The 18,870-nt window shown below is 31.5% G+C and overlaps 1 protein-coding gene across 2 annotated transcripts in view; it reads left to right on the forward strand.

Moving 5' to 3' along the window:
- LOC126881922 (adenylate cyclase type 2-like) overlaps window positions 1–18,870 on the forward strand; it is an 860,562-nt gene that overhangs the window by 779,777 nt on the left and 61,915 nt on the right. For both annotated transcript variants that reach the window (XM_050646657.1, XM_050646658.1), the window contains one exon: window positions 4,407–4,619. In XM_050646657.1, coding sequence (XP_050502614.1) covers window positions 4,407–4,619 — 213 coding nt within the window. The remainder of the gene's footprint in view (window positions 1–4,406; window positions 4,620–18,870) is intronic.

An 18,870-nucleotide genomic window follows, 5' to 3' on the forward strand; every position in this document is an offset into this window, starting at 1 on the left:
ACAATGTTTTTGAGACTAGAGTCTGTATCATTTGCTCTAACCCGTTGTTTCCTATCATCCAAGTAAGATTGGAACCAATTTAAAGAAATACCTCGAATTCCGTAGAAATTTAGTTTTTTTATCAAAATGTTGTAATATACACAATCAAAAGCTTTGGCGTAGTCACAAAAAAACGGTGGTAGTGTGAAGATTATTGTTCAGTGCTTGATAAACCTCATGTAGTACAGAAAACATAATATGGCATCAGTGGTGCATTTATTATTTAAAAAGTCGAACTGATTTTGTGATAAAATGTTGTTTCAACGAGAAAGGATATAAGTCGAGCTTTTATGAGTTTCTCAATAATTTTGGAGAGTACCGGTAGTAGTGAAATAGTCCATAATTGCAGGTATTAGATATTTCACCACCCTTATGAAGACGACTCGTTCTCTGAACGAAAAAACAATAATTAGTAATATACCAATTTACAGAGAGTTTAAATTTAAATTTTACTATTTAAAAATATGAAAGAGTTTAAATTTTTAAAATATAATAAAGCAAGTTCATTATGTAAGAAATGATTATTAGAAATAAAATATTTAAGTAAGGTCATATGTTAAATATTAAGAATAATAAAACAAAATAATTAAACAAATACTAAATATTTACTTATACAAACATGTTACAATATATTTTCATTATATTGCAATAATAATTTATACTCTGGGCTAATTAGCAAAATTCATGGAAAAGTTATTTACCAGCAATTTTATTGCTGGAATCGAATTATAAGATCCCATATATTAATAATATAGGTATGCAAAGTCCGCAGATAGTGTGCTACTTTTTTTATAAACAAAATGGCGCCGACAAATCGAATTTTTTTCAATTATTGCTCTATAACTCCGAAGATTTTAACTTTACAACAAAAACACTCAAATAAAAATTCACCACAATTAAATTCTGCATAGAGATATGTTTTTCCCGATTTGCTCCGACGAAAATTTTCCTCGGAAAATGCGGGTTTTCCCAGCAAAATCTGTCATTTTCAAATAAAGTTTTAGGTAAGTAATTATTAATCAATAATTAAATAACTTAGTGACATCAAAGCTTTCTTAGTATAGATTGTAATTCCAGAAGCCGGTGAAAATTCAACGAATATTTTAGCAACAATTCAATTGTTAATTAACAATTTACGATCACAATAATAACCAAAATAATCATGATACATTGATCAAACTTATAAAGATTATAAAGATGAGATGTTTATTTAATATTTTATCGACAAAATATAAATTTTTCGTTTTTTTGCATAATCTTTAAATTTTGAAAAAAAAGTTATAATACGCTGGTCTAATTAGTAAAGTACAAAGAAAGGTTATTTATCAGCAATTTTATTGCTGTAATCGAATATTATGATCCTATATATTAATAATATAGGTATGCAAAGTCCGCAGATAGTGTGCTACTTTTTTAATTAACAAAATGGCGCCCCCAAATCGTGTTTTTTACAATTATTGGTCTATAACTCCGAAGATTTTAACTTTACACCAAAAACACTCAAATAAAAATTCACACTAATTTAATTCTACATAGAGGCATGTTTTTCACGATTTGCTCCGACGAAAATTTTCCTCGGAAAATGTATGTTTTCCCAACAAAATCTCGAATTTTCAAATAATTTTTTTGGTCAAGTAATTATTTATCAATAATTAAATACCTTGGCGAAATAAAAGCTTTTTTGGTATAGATTATAACTGCAGAAGCCGGTAAAAATTAAACGAATATTTTAGCAACAATTCAATTGTTAACCCGCCATTACACGCGCTATGAGGAAATCCCTCACCATATTTGTTTATAACCAATGAAATTGTGTAAACTAATACGATAACCTTAAGCACCCAGGAATGCCTTTAGCATGGTTTATGAGAGGGTATGAAAAAGTTATAGAATATTTCAGGCGGCCAGTGTGCTGTGTGATAGTTGAAAGAAGAGACATTCCTCTTCAAGTGAGGGAATTCCTCACTGCGCGTGCAATCACAGTGAAATCACGTTTCTATTATCTCAAAGAAACTTTTAGGTTTTTATTTAATATTTAGGTAGGTTTAATTAAAATACTATTGTTTGGATTAGGTTAGGAACAGTGGCACACCGAGGGGGGTTTGGGGGTTAAACTCCCACCCAGAGCATATAGAAATATATATAAAAGAAAGTAGGAAAATGTAACTTGTGTGTCTTTCACAAATAATACAAAAACTTTCGGTGCCCAAGCAACCCCCCCCCCCCAGAGGAAAATTCTAGGTGCGCCACTGGTTAAGAACCCATTTTTAAATTTACCTATTCTAATTGGGAAATAAGCCACAATTTAACTTGAAAAATTGATTTTATTGACGTTTCGAATTCCACCTCGGACGTCGTTATCAAAATACAAAATATTAATAGTTAGTTACATAAATGCCACAAAGAAATAACTTCAGAACAGTTTTTAATTTTAATTTGTATTTTTAGTAAAATGAATTCGCGTAAAGAACGTTAATTTCTTCAGTGGCTTGCTGAAATTGAAAATTAAGAAAACTTGCTTTTGATCTATATTATTTTTACTTTTGTTTTGTTAAATTATTTAAAAAAAATTGGTTTACGAGACTTTCTATAATATGTGAGTACAACCCATTTTATATTTTTACATGTTGACATTCATTCTTCCTCGAAATAAGTCGAATTTATGTAGGTGAGGGCGACGCTCATACGCGTGCAACCACGTCACAATTGAAGACGCGTGTAACGGCGGGTTAATTAATAATTTACAGTCGCAATAACAACCAAAATAATCATGAGACATTGATCAAACTTAGAAAGATTATAAAGATGTGATGCCTATTTAATATTTTGTCGACAAAATATTAATTTTTAATTTTTTTGCATAATCTTTAAATGTTTAAAAAAATAGTTATAAACAAATTAATATTTTTCAGAAATTGTTTATTATGTTATAATTTTAAAAAATACTTAAAATGCGTATTTCAAAGGTCTTGAAAAGGAATGCTTTAAAATTGTTTTCCAACCATTCGCAAAAAAGTTATGAAGCAGGAAAGTAAACATACGATTACTCCGGTATTTATAATTTGTTTTAATTGTTTCAAAGCTTAAAAGTGAGTTTATGGTACAAACTAATTGCTCTCAAAAAAATGTCAAACATTAGTTCAATGGTTATATTTTAATCAAAGATTAAAAATGTTTTTTTTGTAATTTTTAGCGCGAAAGTAGGCTTGATACAGAGCCGGAGATGTTCACTCGAAGCGACTGACACGCTTTAAACTCGCGCGAGTTGTGTATGTGAACGGGTATAATGCATAATACATAGCTACGGTACTGTATTAGTCGACTTTCGCGCGTGTAAATTACAAAAAAAAATATTTATAATCTTTAATTAAAATATAACCATTAAACTGATAATCGATATTTTTTGTAAGTAATTAGCTTGTACTTTAGACTCACTTTTACGCTTTGAAAGAATTAAAAAAAATTATAAACAACGTAATAATCGTATGTGTACTTTGCTGTTACATACCTTTTTTGCAAATGGTTGGAAAAAAGTTTTAAAGCATTTATTTTCAAGATCATTGAAATACGCATTTTACCTATTTTTTAAAATTAGAATATAATAAAAACTTTCTGAGAAACGTTAATTTGTTTATAAATATTTTTTTAAAACATTTAAAGATTATTCAAAAAAATTAAAAATTTATATTTTGTCGACAAAATATTAAATAGGTATCTCATCTTTATAAGATTTCAAAATTTGATCAGTGTATCATAATTATTTTGGTTATTATTGCGACCGTAAATTATTAATTAACAATTGAATTGTTGCTAAAATATTCGTTTAATTTTTACCGGCTTCTGGAACTATAATCTAAACCAAGAAATCTTTTATGTCACCGAGTTATTTAATTATTGGCAGATAATTACTTATCTAAAACTTTATTTGAAATTTAAAGAATTTGTTGGGAAAACCCGCATTTTCCGAGGAAAATTTTCATCGGAGCATATCAAGAAAAACATATCTTTATGCAGAATTTAATTTTGGTGAATTTTTATTAGGGTGTTTTTGGTGTAAAGTTAAAATGTTCGGAGTTATGGAGCAAAAATTGAAATAAACACGATTTGGGGGCGCCATTTTGTTAATAAAAAAAAGTAGCACACTATCTGCGGACTTTGCATACCTAGATTATTAATATATATAATCATAAGCTTCGATTCCAGCAATAAAATTGCTGGTAAATAACTTTTCCCAAAAATGGTCTATTCTCCGATAATCAGCCCAGACTATTAACAAATACTAAATATCTACTTATACAAACATGTTACAATATATTTTCATTATATTGCAATAATTTGGATTGAAACTAAATCTTTGTTTGTTTTAGATTCTGCTTGAAAATATTCTTCCCGCTCACGTAGCCGAGCATTTCTTGAATACCAGAATAACTGAAGATCTCTACCACGAAAGGTATTCTTGCGTCGCTGTTATGTTCGCTTCTATCCCCAATTACAAGGAATTCTACGATGAAAGCGATGTGAATAAACAAGGGCTCGAGTGTTTGCGGCTACTTAACGAAATAATTTGCGAATTTGATAAGGTAAAGTATAATTTTATTAGATAGGTAGCTAATAAGGAGGAGATAATATTATTAAGTGATAGATTCGACTGGTACTTGAGGGGAAGTTCAATTTATCTAATAATTAATAAAAAAGCAATGTGTGTGTACTTTGTACGCATGTAAGAAGTTATACTTCTATTATATTTTATAATTTCAACGAAATAAATATACTTAACAGTTACAATACCAAAAATTAACAATAATTACCAAAAATTAACCAAAAGTTAACAATACCAAAAAAAAATGAATATGAATATGAATCATCCGGGATTCTAACCCGCGATCTCTCGATCTCTAGTCCAATGCTATACCAACCGAGCTATGAAGCCCCGTGCTATTGACGTGTCGGATATAATTACACATCACGGTTACAAATAGATCAAAGTGAAGTATAAAAATAGATATTTTATTATCTTACGCCCGAGGAAGACAAATCTAAAGACACAAAAATTATAATAAATAATACATTTACTAAGAACACTATACTAAGAACATTTACTAAGAATCTATAAAGCAGCAATTATACCTATATTGACATACACGTCGGAGACAAGACCTGACACATCTCAAACGAGACGACTACTAGAAACAACAGATATGAAAATACTCCGACGAATATAAGGGAAAAATCTGTTGGATAGGGAGAGAAACGAAAACATAAGAAGATCATGCAATGTAGAAGACATAAATGGATGGATGACAAAACGGAAACAGGAGTGGAACGAACACATTAGTAGAATGGCAGAGGATAGGATATTACGAATAGAACGAGATAAGTCATCAAATGGGCGAAGAAGTATTGGCAGACCAAGAAAAAGATGGTGCGATAACTTAAACAATTTAGGAGGCTAATATTGAAGAAGAAACAGGCTTTAAAGCCTACATAAAAGAAGGAAGAAGAAGAAGAAGATTAATAACACTAATAAATTCTTTTAATGAATTATTTGCGCTGATACATACATAATTTGAAAGATTAGCAACGCGTCTGTCCCTGTCCCTGTCCCTGACCCTGTGTGTCTGCGCATACGCCAGGGAATTATAAAATTTCACCTCCGATCGTAAAGAAGTATAACTTCAAAAAATAAAAAAATAAAAGTTTCCATTGGGGTTCGAACCCGCTTATAAGCGCAGTTAGTATTGAAATTCATTCACCTTAAACTTTTACCCACGGAGACCATGTGTCATCATGTGCGAAGATCAACTAACTAAACGGATTAAACTTTTGACGGTTCTGAATTTAAGCAAATTATTTTGATTTTGAATTGAAATTATTTAGAATTGAAAGAAATATTAGAATACAACAAAACATAGAGTAAGAAAACAATATAATTATTAGGTGAATATTGATAGAAATTTTGATGGTAATCAAATTATGTAAATCAAAGCATTACATACTATTTTAGTAGGTTCTTTTTAAATTTCCCAAATAGGTAGGTCCTACCTATGAAATTTTTTATTAGGATACTGAAACATTTACAATTATTACGTACCTGTCGCTTTTAAAAACTATTTAAAAAGTCACTACAATTATAAACTTATATATTTCTCTGCCATCACAACAATAAAAACTAATATACACAACATTAATTTGTTTATCCAAAATCTCCATATTGAACAATTATTGACAGATGATTTTAACACCCAATCAGATCCCGTATAACGTTTATACCATACTGTCTGTGTGCGCATGCGCGCAGAATTATGAAATTTTACTCTCAATCACGCCTAAAGAAGTATAACTTCAAAAACATTGAAAACTTTTGTTTTCAATACTTCCACAAAATTTATTACAAATATGTGACTACCGCGTTGCGGCAGAGTGCCTTTCTCAAGTAATGTGTTTTTACTATGCATCTGCACTTTATAGTAGGTACTGTGACGGGTAGTTTTTTCAAGACGGCAGACTCAGTGAAACACAGGTTAAAACAAAATAAATATATTCAATGTAATTATGTACAGATCAAAATAAAAGATAATTCTGTTTATCGTCCAGTTCAGTGCCGGTTTATCCACTGGGCTCTTGGGGCGGGCGCCCAGGGGCCCGGGCCCCGGATAGGCCCGAAGGGGCTCGTTCCTTTTAATTATAAAAAAATAAAGTCACTAAATAATTTACATATTCTCCGAAAAAAAATCTCATACGCAGATACGCCAATTGCAAACGCCTTTGTTCTATTGTTACATATTGTCACGCATATACACAGTACCGTCAAATGTACCGTAGCCTAGCCCCACAGGGGACCTGTGTCAGTGTTTGTGGCGGGGCCCTTTTCCAAAAACTACAGAAAGTTGTCAGATTTCGCCATATCTTTGATTAAAAATTACCCAAAACTGTGTAGGTTATTAATCAATGGCCATGTCTCGATTTGTATCCAAAATAATCGTACAAACTGAGTTTTTTTAGTTTCTAATAATTTCATTTTGAATTGTGGAGCTTAAATAATAATTTATCTCACTTTTCGGCTTTAAAATAAGTTCTTTTAAAATAGGAACAAAATAAGTCTTTTTAAAATAGAAAAGGCAGGTTTACATGTATCCAGTAACTGGCGAAAGTCGCACTGGAACGACAGTGCTGGCATGGTAGTGGCATCATGTAAACGCTTTTTTGCTCCAGTTCAGCGCTGTCTGCCAGCGCTGTCTCGAATAGAAAGCTGGTCTATTTTTAATGCCAGTGGCCCTCGTCCGCGTCCCCTTTAACCCCGTGCGAGTGGTTGTAGACACGTGTAAACACAGCGTTCCAGTCGCTGGCGCTGTCGTACCTGTGGTTTCAGTGGCAGTATTAGAATTTTTAATAAGAGTGCCAGTGAGATTGGCGCCAGTTACTGGATACTTGTAAACGAACCTATCCAGCGCTGTCTTAGTCAAGCACTCGCATTCCAGTGAGACTGGCGCCAGTTACTGGATACGTGTAAACGTTACTTTAAATGAAAGACAGAAATAGATATACATAAATCTAATTTATAGATAAAGAATAAATTATTCTCGAAAATGCCAATACCCAAACAATAGGTACACACTCTTTCAAACATTGAAAAATAAAAAGTAAAGCGATTACAAAAATTGCAATTTGGCATTATACAGTGGCCTCTAAGGCTAGCACTTCACTTGCGATTTGTAGTCGCAGCAACAAAAAAATCGCTGTCGCAGAAAATCTAGAGTCTAGAAAATTCAGAATCGCGAATTGAATGCTACAAGGATGTAACATCAGCTTTTAGATGTTTTTTTAATCTAGAGACAAAGAAAAAGTCAAAACATCAATTAATACTTGTATGCGAGAAACATAAAAACGATGTTGATGAAACCAAAGAGAACTTGCATAATGAAATTACACATTTTGTAACGTTATGCCAAAATTTAAATAAATATCATACAATTTATGAAAAATTTAATTATTCCAGGATGTAAAAGCAGCTTTTCCCAATATTTTAACTTTACTGCAAATTTATTTGACGATACCAATTTCTAATGCGTCAGGCGAGCAGTCTTTTTCGGCTTTAAAAAGAATAAAAACATATTTAAGGTCAAATTTGGGTCAACAAAACCTAGACGCATCATCACTATTGTATATTATAGAGAATGAAGAACTGGAGAAACTAAATTATGATAATATAATATGGCAGTTTGCGAATGCCAAGTCAAGAAAAATAGTGATCTAATTTTTGTCTTTATGTATTTTTTAGAATATGTTTTTTTGTTTGTCATGTGTTGTTTTGTGGAACTTTCTGTTTTTTATTTATGTTTTTAAATGTATTTTTTGGATTATTTTCTACATTTGCTATTCTTCTTGCTTGTTTAAAAAAAATATTTTATGGATTTTACAAGAAACCTTTATAATTAATGCATGTGTTTTCTTGTTAAAAACTGACAACGAATAGCAATGACGGGGGCCCCTAAACCTCCAGCGCCCAGGGCCCGAAGTTAGGTTAAACCTACACTGCCAGTTGCAGAGAAGTCCTCCCCTGGATAGACGTCTGCAAAAGAAAAGCAAAATTAATAACAAAAGGAAATATCCTTACACCTCACTGCAGTGTAAGACGCAAAACAGCCACGCGATTAAAAAATTAATAATTTAGCGGGAGCTTGTTCACTTCACTTGCTACCGTTCAATTATGAGCCTGCAAATTACTTCAACACGGTACACCTCGCTGCTCAAGTCGGCCTGTCTCAGTTTGCGAGATCACGTCAGTACGGTGCACCTCGTTACTCAGGTCGGCCTACCTCGCTCACTTCGCTTGGCTGGCATTGGAGCCCAGAACTGTCGCTCAAGACTGGAGAATCTCCGTTCCGTGGCCTCCTTTATCTCTCTGCCTGGGCTGTTTCGGAGTAGTGGTAATGAGTGGGGTCTCGTTCTTCGCGGATGGTGGAACGCGTACGGTTCTAGCTGTCGGTGCGTGCCCGCGGCGTATCATTACAGTACTTAACACGTTGACAGACAGTGCGTCAAATGTATAAGCAAGTGTCGTGACACTATGTATGTATTTTGCAAAGTAGACTAGGGAAATTGCTGATTTTCTTTTAGCGCTTATAGTTTATGAAAACAATGAGTTTTAACATTTTTGTAAACATATGTAGGTACGATGATCATGGACATCGTGTCATATTTAATATGCATCTGTAGATATATTGTGACAAGTTTTGTCACAGCTCGTTACTCGTTATTTTAAAAATGTTGTCTATAGATGTCGTGTCACATTACACCAACGGAAATTAGACGCTCTGTCCGTCAACGTATTAACTGAATAGGTTGAGGAGGGGATGTACTCCAGTACAAAATTTTAATGTACACGAACATGTTTTTTCTCTATTCCTATATTTTTCAGCATCTGCATTAATTTTACATGCTGTACTTTATCGAATGCCTTTTCGACCACGAAAGTTCCACGAAACATGCAAATACATCCTTTCTTTTTTTATTAAAAAAAAAACAAAATAGTAAGTACAAGCAATTTATTATTTATTTATTGTTTATTATTTTATTATTTATGGGAGACTATAACTCACAGCTACAAAAGCTAAAAAAGCAGGCTTGGATGACAAAAGACATATTGGATTTGATGGAACAACGGCGACTAGCGAAAAACAACGAAACACTTTATAACACCATACAAAAAGAAATTCGACGTAAAATACGAGAACATAGAGTCAACATCTAGCCAAACAGTGTCATGAGATTGAAGAGCTTGAAAACGGATACGACACGTTTAACATGTATAAAAAAGTGAAAGAAGCGGCTGGTATCTTCAATAAAATAAGAAACATACTGCATTGCTATAGGATGAACATGGTAAAGTAATATTTGAAGTAGGGGACAAACTTTAAAGAATGGGAAAATTACGTTACGAACCTATTGGGACCGTGCAAGTTCGGAAAAGCGACACCTGGTTTCTACGCTCAGCAACTTTATTCGCACTTTTAATTGTATTGGCCAATTACGTTAGTCCTGGTTGCTGGATAAGTGTCAAGGCCACAGCCCAAAAAAGTTATAAGAAGAAAAACTAACACTGAGGTTATGTTATTAAAAAGTAAACAATTGTATGTAGTAAATAAAATTAATTAATAATGCAGTACTGCAAGCAAAATACAATTAATTGAATTTAATTTTATACAATATTTGCATATCATATCAATATAGTGGAGCAACATATAATTTTTCTTCTTCAATGACATTAGGTATGAAATATACGTCAATTTGACAATTCCAATTGACAATATGAATTATTTCAGAAAGTTTCAAGATTTCTCCGATATTTACGCACGATCGTTTCTCATATCCCCTCCAAGTACTTGCACATCGCCAATTCGAAGACGATAGGAGTAGTTCACCTCCCGATATTACTAACTGCGACGGTTCCCTAATAACACGCTCTGAGGTAATAAAAGCCATACAATCATCAAAAGATGGCAGACCGACTGGTCCTGATGAAATTCCAACTGAAATACACAAGCTTATAAATGTTTTAGAGGCTATAACTTTTTTTTCAATACCATTTATACCAGCGGACAACTACCTAATGGTTGGTCTAATTCACTGTTTATAGCTCTACCTAAGAAGACAACAGCAAAAACCTGTGCTGATTGTAGAACCATCAGTTTGTTAAACCATTTATTGAAATTTTTTCTGAAGGTAATACATGGTCGTATCTACAATAAATGCGAGGAATACCTGGATGACACACAGTTTGGTTTCCGTAACGGGTTTACAACGAGAGATGCACTGTTTGGAATGAACGTACTTGCTCAAAGATGTCGAGATATATCTGTAGACATATACTGTTGTTTCATTGACTTCCAAAAGGCATTTGATCGTGTCAAGCACTCTATATTAATCGAAGTTCTAAAAGACATTGGCTTGGACGGCAGAGATGTTCGAATAATTGCAAAATATTGGAATCAAACAACATCAGTTTTAGTAGATGGTGTGGAATCACATGCACTTAATATTAAAGGAGGAGTACGGCAGGGATGTCTCTTGTCACCCCTGCTTTTCAACGTTTACTCATAAAGAATTTTCAGAAAAGCTTTTTCTGAAAAACAAGACGGAATACTTGTGAACGGTGAAGTCATCAATAATTTGCAATATGCGGACGATATAGTACTCCTAGCTTCTATACTCCAGGCTGTGGGTGAAAAATAGGTCGATTTCAGGATATAATTCAGGAATTTTTGAAACCTATCAGGTGTTGTAAAGGACGATGCCAGGAATAACTTCTACTAAAATGTGACCAAAAATATTGTGAGCTTTTTTTATTATTGCGATTTTCATTTGTTAAATTTGCAATTTTTTAAGATTTTTAATTTTGCAGCTTAGGATATTGCTTCTAGAGAAAAACTTTTTAATAGAAAGTTGTAGCAAATTAAAAAACCTACAATTTCAGCTATGGTAAGTTTAATTTCCTTTATTGGTTATTGTAAAACAGCCTGCGAAAGTCCAAAATGGCCGTTTTTTACAATTGCGTTATTTATTGTACAAATAATTTTTTTTCATTTTTTAAAGCTTTAAAATGAAGATCTTTCAATTCCAAACATAAAAAAAATTGTAAGGCCGGATTAACGAATTTGTTGCTTAGATATTATAAATTATTTATCCCAAGAGGTCAAATGTCGAAGGCTATAACTTTTTGAAAAAAGAATAGTAAAGAGTTGGTGAAACATTCAATCTCCTTCTAAAGAGTTATATTTTCATATTCTGATGTAAATAAATGCGTAAAACATTTTTAAACCTCTAATTTTTGGGTTTGAAAATAAGGGGGCAAATTTCGTTAAAAACATTTAGAGCTGAAGCGGCCCTGTACATCCTATGAGTTTTTAACTTACAGATTATTGTTGTTGAAGACGAAACGAAGATTTATAAAAAAATAAAAAATTTCTACGACCAACTGAAGCCGAGCTAAATGTTGGGTTTGAAAATTAGGCGGCAAATTTCGTTATAAACATTTAGAGCTGAAGCGGTGCTGTACATCCTATGAGTTTCTAACTTACAGATTATTGTTGCTGAAGACGAAACGAAGATTTATAAAAAGATAAAAATTTTCTACAACCAACTGAAGCCGAGATAATTGTTTCTTTTTTTTAAAATCGTAGTGCCTTTATTTATAACAATTAAAAAATTATTTTAGAGTCATTGACTAAAGAAAGACTTATCTTATCTTAAAATAAAAATTGTTATAAAATATAGTTACATTTAATTATTAAAAATTATTTTTAAATTCGGTGCTTTTGCGAGCGGCCGAATTTTGCAAATCGCCCGGCTAACTTCAAATCCGCGCGCTCGGAAAATTTTTACGTAACTTGTATTAAATTTTGACCAAAAACAATTTAATAATATTACCATTATAATATACAGTCTATTTACCACTGTATTTGTTTTTCTTGATAAACTTTTATATGTAAAATCTCATTTGTGAAGAAATAATATTACAAAAATGATACATATATATGAAATATACAGTGAGCACGTAAAGGTTGGAATAAATTCATTTTCTCGAGAATGGACAATTTTGAAAAAAAAATCCCGAAACAGGTCGATTTTTATTTTTAAATTACGACTTTTTGGCATATATATCATACTAGTGACGTCACCCATTTGGGCGTGATGACGTCATCGATGATTTTTTTAAATGAGAATAGGGGTCGTGTCATAACTCATTTGAAAGGTAATTTAATTCTCTATTCAGTAATATAAACATTAACATAATATTTATACAGGGTGTCCAAAAAAATATTTGTTGGATTAAATTTATTGACATAAAGAGAAGAATCTGTGTAATTTATTTAATTCAAAACACATTTTACTGCTATCAGAAAACAGAAAAAAATGTTTATTTGTTAAATACAAATATTGTTTTTTTGCAAATTCAATATTAAAGCAGCCACCCACCTGCCTATTGACAATTTGAGCATTTAATTTAAGCGAAAAGCGATAAGTTTCTTCAAATTAACATTTTTTTTTTGTTTTCTGAGAGTAGTAAAATGTACTTTGAATTAAACAAATTATACATATTCTTCTTTTTATGTCAATAAATTTAGTTAAAAAAAATTTTTTTCGACACCCTGTATAAATAATTATGTAAATGTTTATACTACTGAATATAGAATTGAATTACCTTTCAAATGAGCTGTCACATGACCCCTATTCTCATTTAAAAAAATCATCGATGACGTCATCACGCCCAAATGGGTGACGTCACTAGTACGATATATATGCCAAAAAGTCGTAATTTAAAAATAAAAATTTACCTGTTTCGGGATTTTTTTCCAAAATCGTCCATTCTCGAGAAAATGAATTTATTCCAACCTTTACGTGCTCACTGTATAGGTAACTATATTTTTAATTTTTTCGTTGTTATATAACTATAATAATAATAATGTTACTTCTTATTATACAATATAAAACTTTTTCTTCTTTCTCATGGCAATTTGGCAAACTCCATTTGGAAACTGAGAACCAGGAAGGCGAAGGATTACCTTGCTAGAAAATTTACGTACGTGCGTCGTTCAACACAACAACTACAAATCTTTTTAGAGCCGCAGTACCGATTTAGTGTGCAAGTACAGATTTCCATGATGGTCGCCAACATCCAAAACGGATAGTCACTACAAAAAGAAAAAGTTTTATATTGTATAATAAGAAGTAACATTATTATTATTGTATTTATATAACAATGAAAAAATTAAAAATATAGTTATATATTTCCATATATATGTATCATTTTTGTAATATTATTTCTTCAGAAATGAGATTTTACATATAAAAGTTTATTAAGAAAAACAAATACAGTGGTAAACAGACTGTATATTATAATGGGAATATTATTAAATTGTTTTCGGTCAAAATTTAATACAAGTTACGTAAAAATTTTCCGAGCGCGCGGATTTGAAGCGAGCCGGGCGAGTTGCAAAATTCAGCCGCTAGCAATAGCACCGATTTTAAAAATAATTTTTAATAATTAAATGTAACTATATTTTATAATAATTTTTATTTTAGGATAATATAAGTCTTTCTTTAGTCAATGACTGTAAAATAATTTCTTACTTGTTATAAATAAAGGCACTACGATTTAAGAAAAAAGAAACAATTATCTCGGCTTCAGTTGGTTGTAAAAAATTTTTATTTTTTTATAAATCTTCGTTTCGTCTTCAGAAACAATCATCTGTAAGTTAAAAACTCATAGGATGTACAGGGCCGCTTCAGCTCTAAGTGTTCATAACGAAATTTGCCCCCTTATTTTCAAACCCAAAAATTAGACGTTTAAAAATGTTTTACGCATTTATTTACATCAGAACATGAAAACATAACTCTTTGGAAGGAGATTGGATGTTTCACCAACTCTCTACGATTTTTTTTTTTTTTCAAAAAGTTATAGAATTCGACCTTTAACCTCTTGGGATAAACAATTTATAATATCTAAGCAACAAATTCGTTAATCCGACCTTACAATCTTTTTTTATATTTGGAATTGAAAGATCTTCATTTTAAAGCTTTAAAAATAAAAAAAAATTATTTGTACAATAAATAACGCAATTATAAAAACGGCCATTTTGGAATTTTCGCAGGCTGTTTTGCAATAACCAATAAACGAAATTAAACTTACCATAGCTCAAATTGCAGGTTTTTTAATTTACTACAACTTTCTATTAAAAAGTTTTTCTCTAAAATCAATATCCTAAGCTGCAAAATTAAAAATCTTTAAAAATTGCAAATTTAACAAATGAAAATCGCAATAAAAAAAAGCACACAATATTTTTGGTCACATTTTAGTAGAAGTTATTCCTGGCATCGTCCTTTAAAACACCTAATAAAAAATTCCTGAATTATATCATGTTTTTTCACCCACGGCCTGGGGTACTAGTCAAGAAGATCTGCAAACACTACTTGATAGTGTCGTTGAGAGTTGTAGGAAGGCAGGTCTGGATCTGAACATACTCGTAATAAGTAAACAACAGCATATAAAACCGTCTATATACGTAAATAATACCAAACTTGAGCAAGTTGATAAAATCGTTTACCTTGGACGGCAATTAAATTGTAACGCAGAAAGTCACGGCGAAATTAGATCTAGGATAGAGCAGGCTAGAGCCGCTCTTAGAAGGATGTCCAAGGTGTTATGTAACAGAGACCTAAAATTGGCATTGAGGATCCGCTACTTCGCTGCTACGTGTTCTCGGTCTTACTTTACGGTGTCGAGTCCTGGACTGTGAATAAAATCGATCTAAATCGCCTTGAGGCTTTCGAAATGTGGTGCTATAGAAGAATTTTAAAAGTTTCCTGGGTGGAGAAGATTCGAAACTTTACAATACTAGAACGTCTCAGCAAGACTAATGAGATCATAAAAAGCATCAAGCAGAGAAAGCTGGAGTATTTCTGACAAGTAATGTCTGGTCCCAATCCCAAATATAGGTTGCTACAAAATATTATGCAAGGAAAAATAACAGGCAAACGCAGTCCAGGACGAAGAAGAACCTCATGGTTGAAGAACTTGCGAGATTGGTATGGTGTTGATATAGGCATGCTATTTAGGGTGGCAGTGAATAAAATTAAGATAGCTATGATGGTAACCAACGTTTTGAAAGGACATGGTACATGAAGAAGAAGATAACTCACAGATAATGAGAAATTTGACCTTGGACTTCCGGTTCCAGAGTTTTAAGCGGAAAAGCTGTTTTAGTCGCCGAAATAGTACATGCGATAAATTATTTGACGCACCATAGCAAGATGAAAAGAAATATACACTTTCGGATTTTATACTTATATCTTCCGGTTTTAGAAAGTGTTAACCAGATGCGCCACATTATAGTCGCAGAAATAGTGCATGTTATAATATCAATCGTCGCGTTTTGAAAGGCGAGCTCGAATATTTAAGTTCGGTTTCGATTTCATTTCCGGTTAAAAAGGGAGGATCGGAAGCTTGGCAAAAATAACTCAAAATTAGTGAAATCGTTTATCAAAGGACGTAAAGTTCACAAAGAGTGCAAATACCGAATTTCGGTTCTACTTCCGGTCACATTGGATAAAACCTAGGCAGGGCTCCCGTAACCGGCCGTGCAACGCGTGCGGCGCACGCGGGCGTATCCCCAAAGGGGCGTCAAACCGAAGGTTTGGTAAATAAGAAATATTTATTTTAAATGAGAATCATTTTTTATACTTATACAATTTTAATTATTTCATGAACAGCTAGAAAAATCTCAAAATCAAATATTGTATAATTACCGAAAAAATAATTTTAGACGATTTTAGAGAACTATTCGGTAGCAAATATTTTATGGAGATTTTTTTGGGGGGATGTTTTGTCGAAAAAAATTTGTGGGGAATATTTTTGTCCGGGATTTTTTGTGGGGATTTTTTGCCCGGGGATTATTTGTCCGGGGATATTTTGTCTGGGGATTTTTTGTCCAGAGATAATTTGTGGGGATTTTTTGTCAGGGATTATTTGTCCGAACCCCTCCCAAGCCAACCCCCCCTAGAGGAAAATTCTGGGTGCGCCACTGTGACCGAAATTCATATTTTTTTGACATACCTCGTATAAGATTCATAAAATTTGATATTTGATAATTGCATTCTGAGTTCTAGACAATGCAGAACTTTTTATGAAGAATAACTTTTTCTCGTAAAATTAATAATAAAACAGTTTCCCATATGGTTCCTACTTATGTAGATACCCTGTATACCTAATATTTGTTTGAAAACTTTGAAATGACAAAATATTGTTTATTTACTTAAATGTATATTTTTAATTTCATATGCAGGGTGCTTCATTAATGTTGCAAAAAATTTAAGGGGAAGGGCGCAAAATGTCGCCTGTCAAAATTTTCAATGTGTTTTAAATGTATTCATTTTTTTCGAATCCTGAGAAAACTAATAAGTATTTTTGAAAAATTTAAACGCATAATCAAAGATAACGTTATTGCCGAGGGCCGACAGTCCCTTAAAATAAATAAAAAGTTTCTTTTGAATTAAATATTTACAATTATTAAAAATCACTAAATTTTCACTTTTCTCTTCACCCCTGTAACTTATTAAAATAAACATTATACAGGGTGATTGATTAGTAGGGTAAAGCTCAATAGCTCCGCTATAGTAATAGATATCAATAAAAGTTAATAACAAAAATTTTAGCTACCTTTGAGCTTCACACAAACTTATGTTTTTTTTAAATAGAACACCCTATATTTTATTTTAAATTCGAAATCCTGTTAACTTCTCCATCACAAAAATATAAAGGTTTGTTATGTTATACAGGGTATTTACAAAGTTATAACCAATTTTGTATGAAAATCGTAACAAGTTCAACTCTCCATAAATAAAAATAAGCACAACAGCAATGGTTTATTAATGCCATATTTTTTTATTTATTGTCAAAGTTTTTAAGAATTATTTATATTGCTAATTTTCTTTATATCAAATACAGGGTGAGTCAAAACGCAAGTACATTATTTTTTTAGTAATGTTAAATGGAACACCCTGTATTTTATATCATTATTGAAAAGTTACATTATCGTACTTTATTTTTATATAACATTCCCTATGCCCAAATTTATTAGTTTTCGAGATATTTTCATTTTTCAGAGCAAATTATTTTGGGTGTTTATATTTATCTAAATTTTAAGTAAGTCATGACTGAATTGACATTTGAAGATTACCGATTATTAATCCGGTAATCAATGTAACACTGTAGCAAATAAAGAAATAAAAATAATTTATTAGTAATACATTTTACAAACAAAAACACAACCACTACATGCAACATTTTTGAAACAATTAAAAACTATCTTTTTATGTAAATGCAACAAATAAACAAAGAAAATTAGTAATAAATTTTACAAAAAAACACACAAATACAAAATACAATATTTTGTGAAGACAATTAAACACTACTTTTGAATGTAAATATAACAATGTAACAAATAAAGAACGAAACATAATTTATCAGTAATACATTTTGCAAAAAAACATGTTTGAAAAAATTAGAAGCTACTTTTAATAAAATATTTTTAATATTTAATTACATAAAGTGTTCAAAATTACCTCCTAACACATTTATGTACGCCTAAAAACGATCATTGAATGAGCTACTTACTCTACGGAGCATTTGTAAATTAACACATCGAAATACACTTTGTATTCTATTTTTCATCTCATCCCTTGTTGTTGCAGGTATTTTATAAACTTCATTATTAACGTAACCCCAAAAAAATCAGTCCAGTTTATTATATTCTGGTGATTTGGGTGGCCACGCTACTGGTCCATTGAAAAATGAAAATATCTCGAAAACTAATAAATTTAGACATAGGGAATGTTGAAAATATCTCAAAAACTAATAAATTTAGACATAGGGAATGTTATCTAAAAATTAAAGTGCGGTAATGGTACTTTTTAATAGTGATATAAAATACAGGGTGTTCCATTTAAAATTACTGAGAAAATAAAATACTTGCGTTTTGACTCACCCTGTATGTGATATAAAGAAAATTAGCAATATCGACCATTCTTGAGAATTTTAACAATAGGTAAAAAAATATGGCATTAATAAACCATTGTTGTTTTGCTTATTTTTATTTATACAGGGAGTTGAACTTGTTACGATTTTCATATAAAATTGGTTTAACTTTGTAAATACCCTGTATAACATAACGAACCTTTATATTTTTGTGATGTAGAAGTTAACAAGATTTCGAATTTAAAATAAAATATATGTAAAATAAAATAAAATATTTTGTTTTAAACTAAAATAGGGTG

This window comes from Diabrotica virgifera, chromosome 3 (assembly GCF_917563875.1).
Source record: "Diabrotica virgifera virgifera chromosome 3, PGI_DIABVI_V3a".
NCBI classification, from domain to species: Eukaryota; Metazoa; Arthropoda; class Insecta; order Coleoptera; family Chrysomelidae; genus Diabrotica; species Diabrotica virgifera.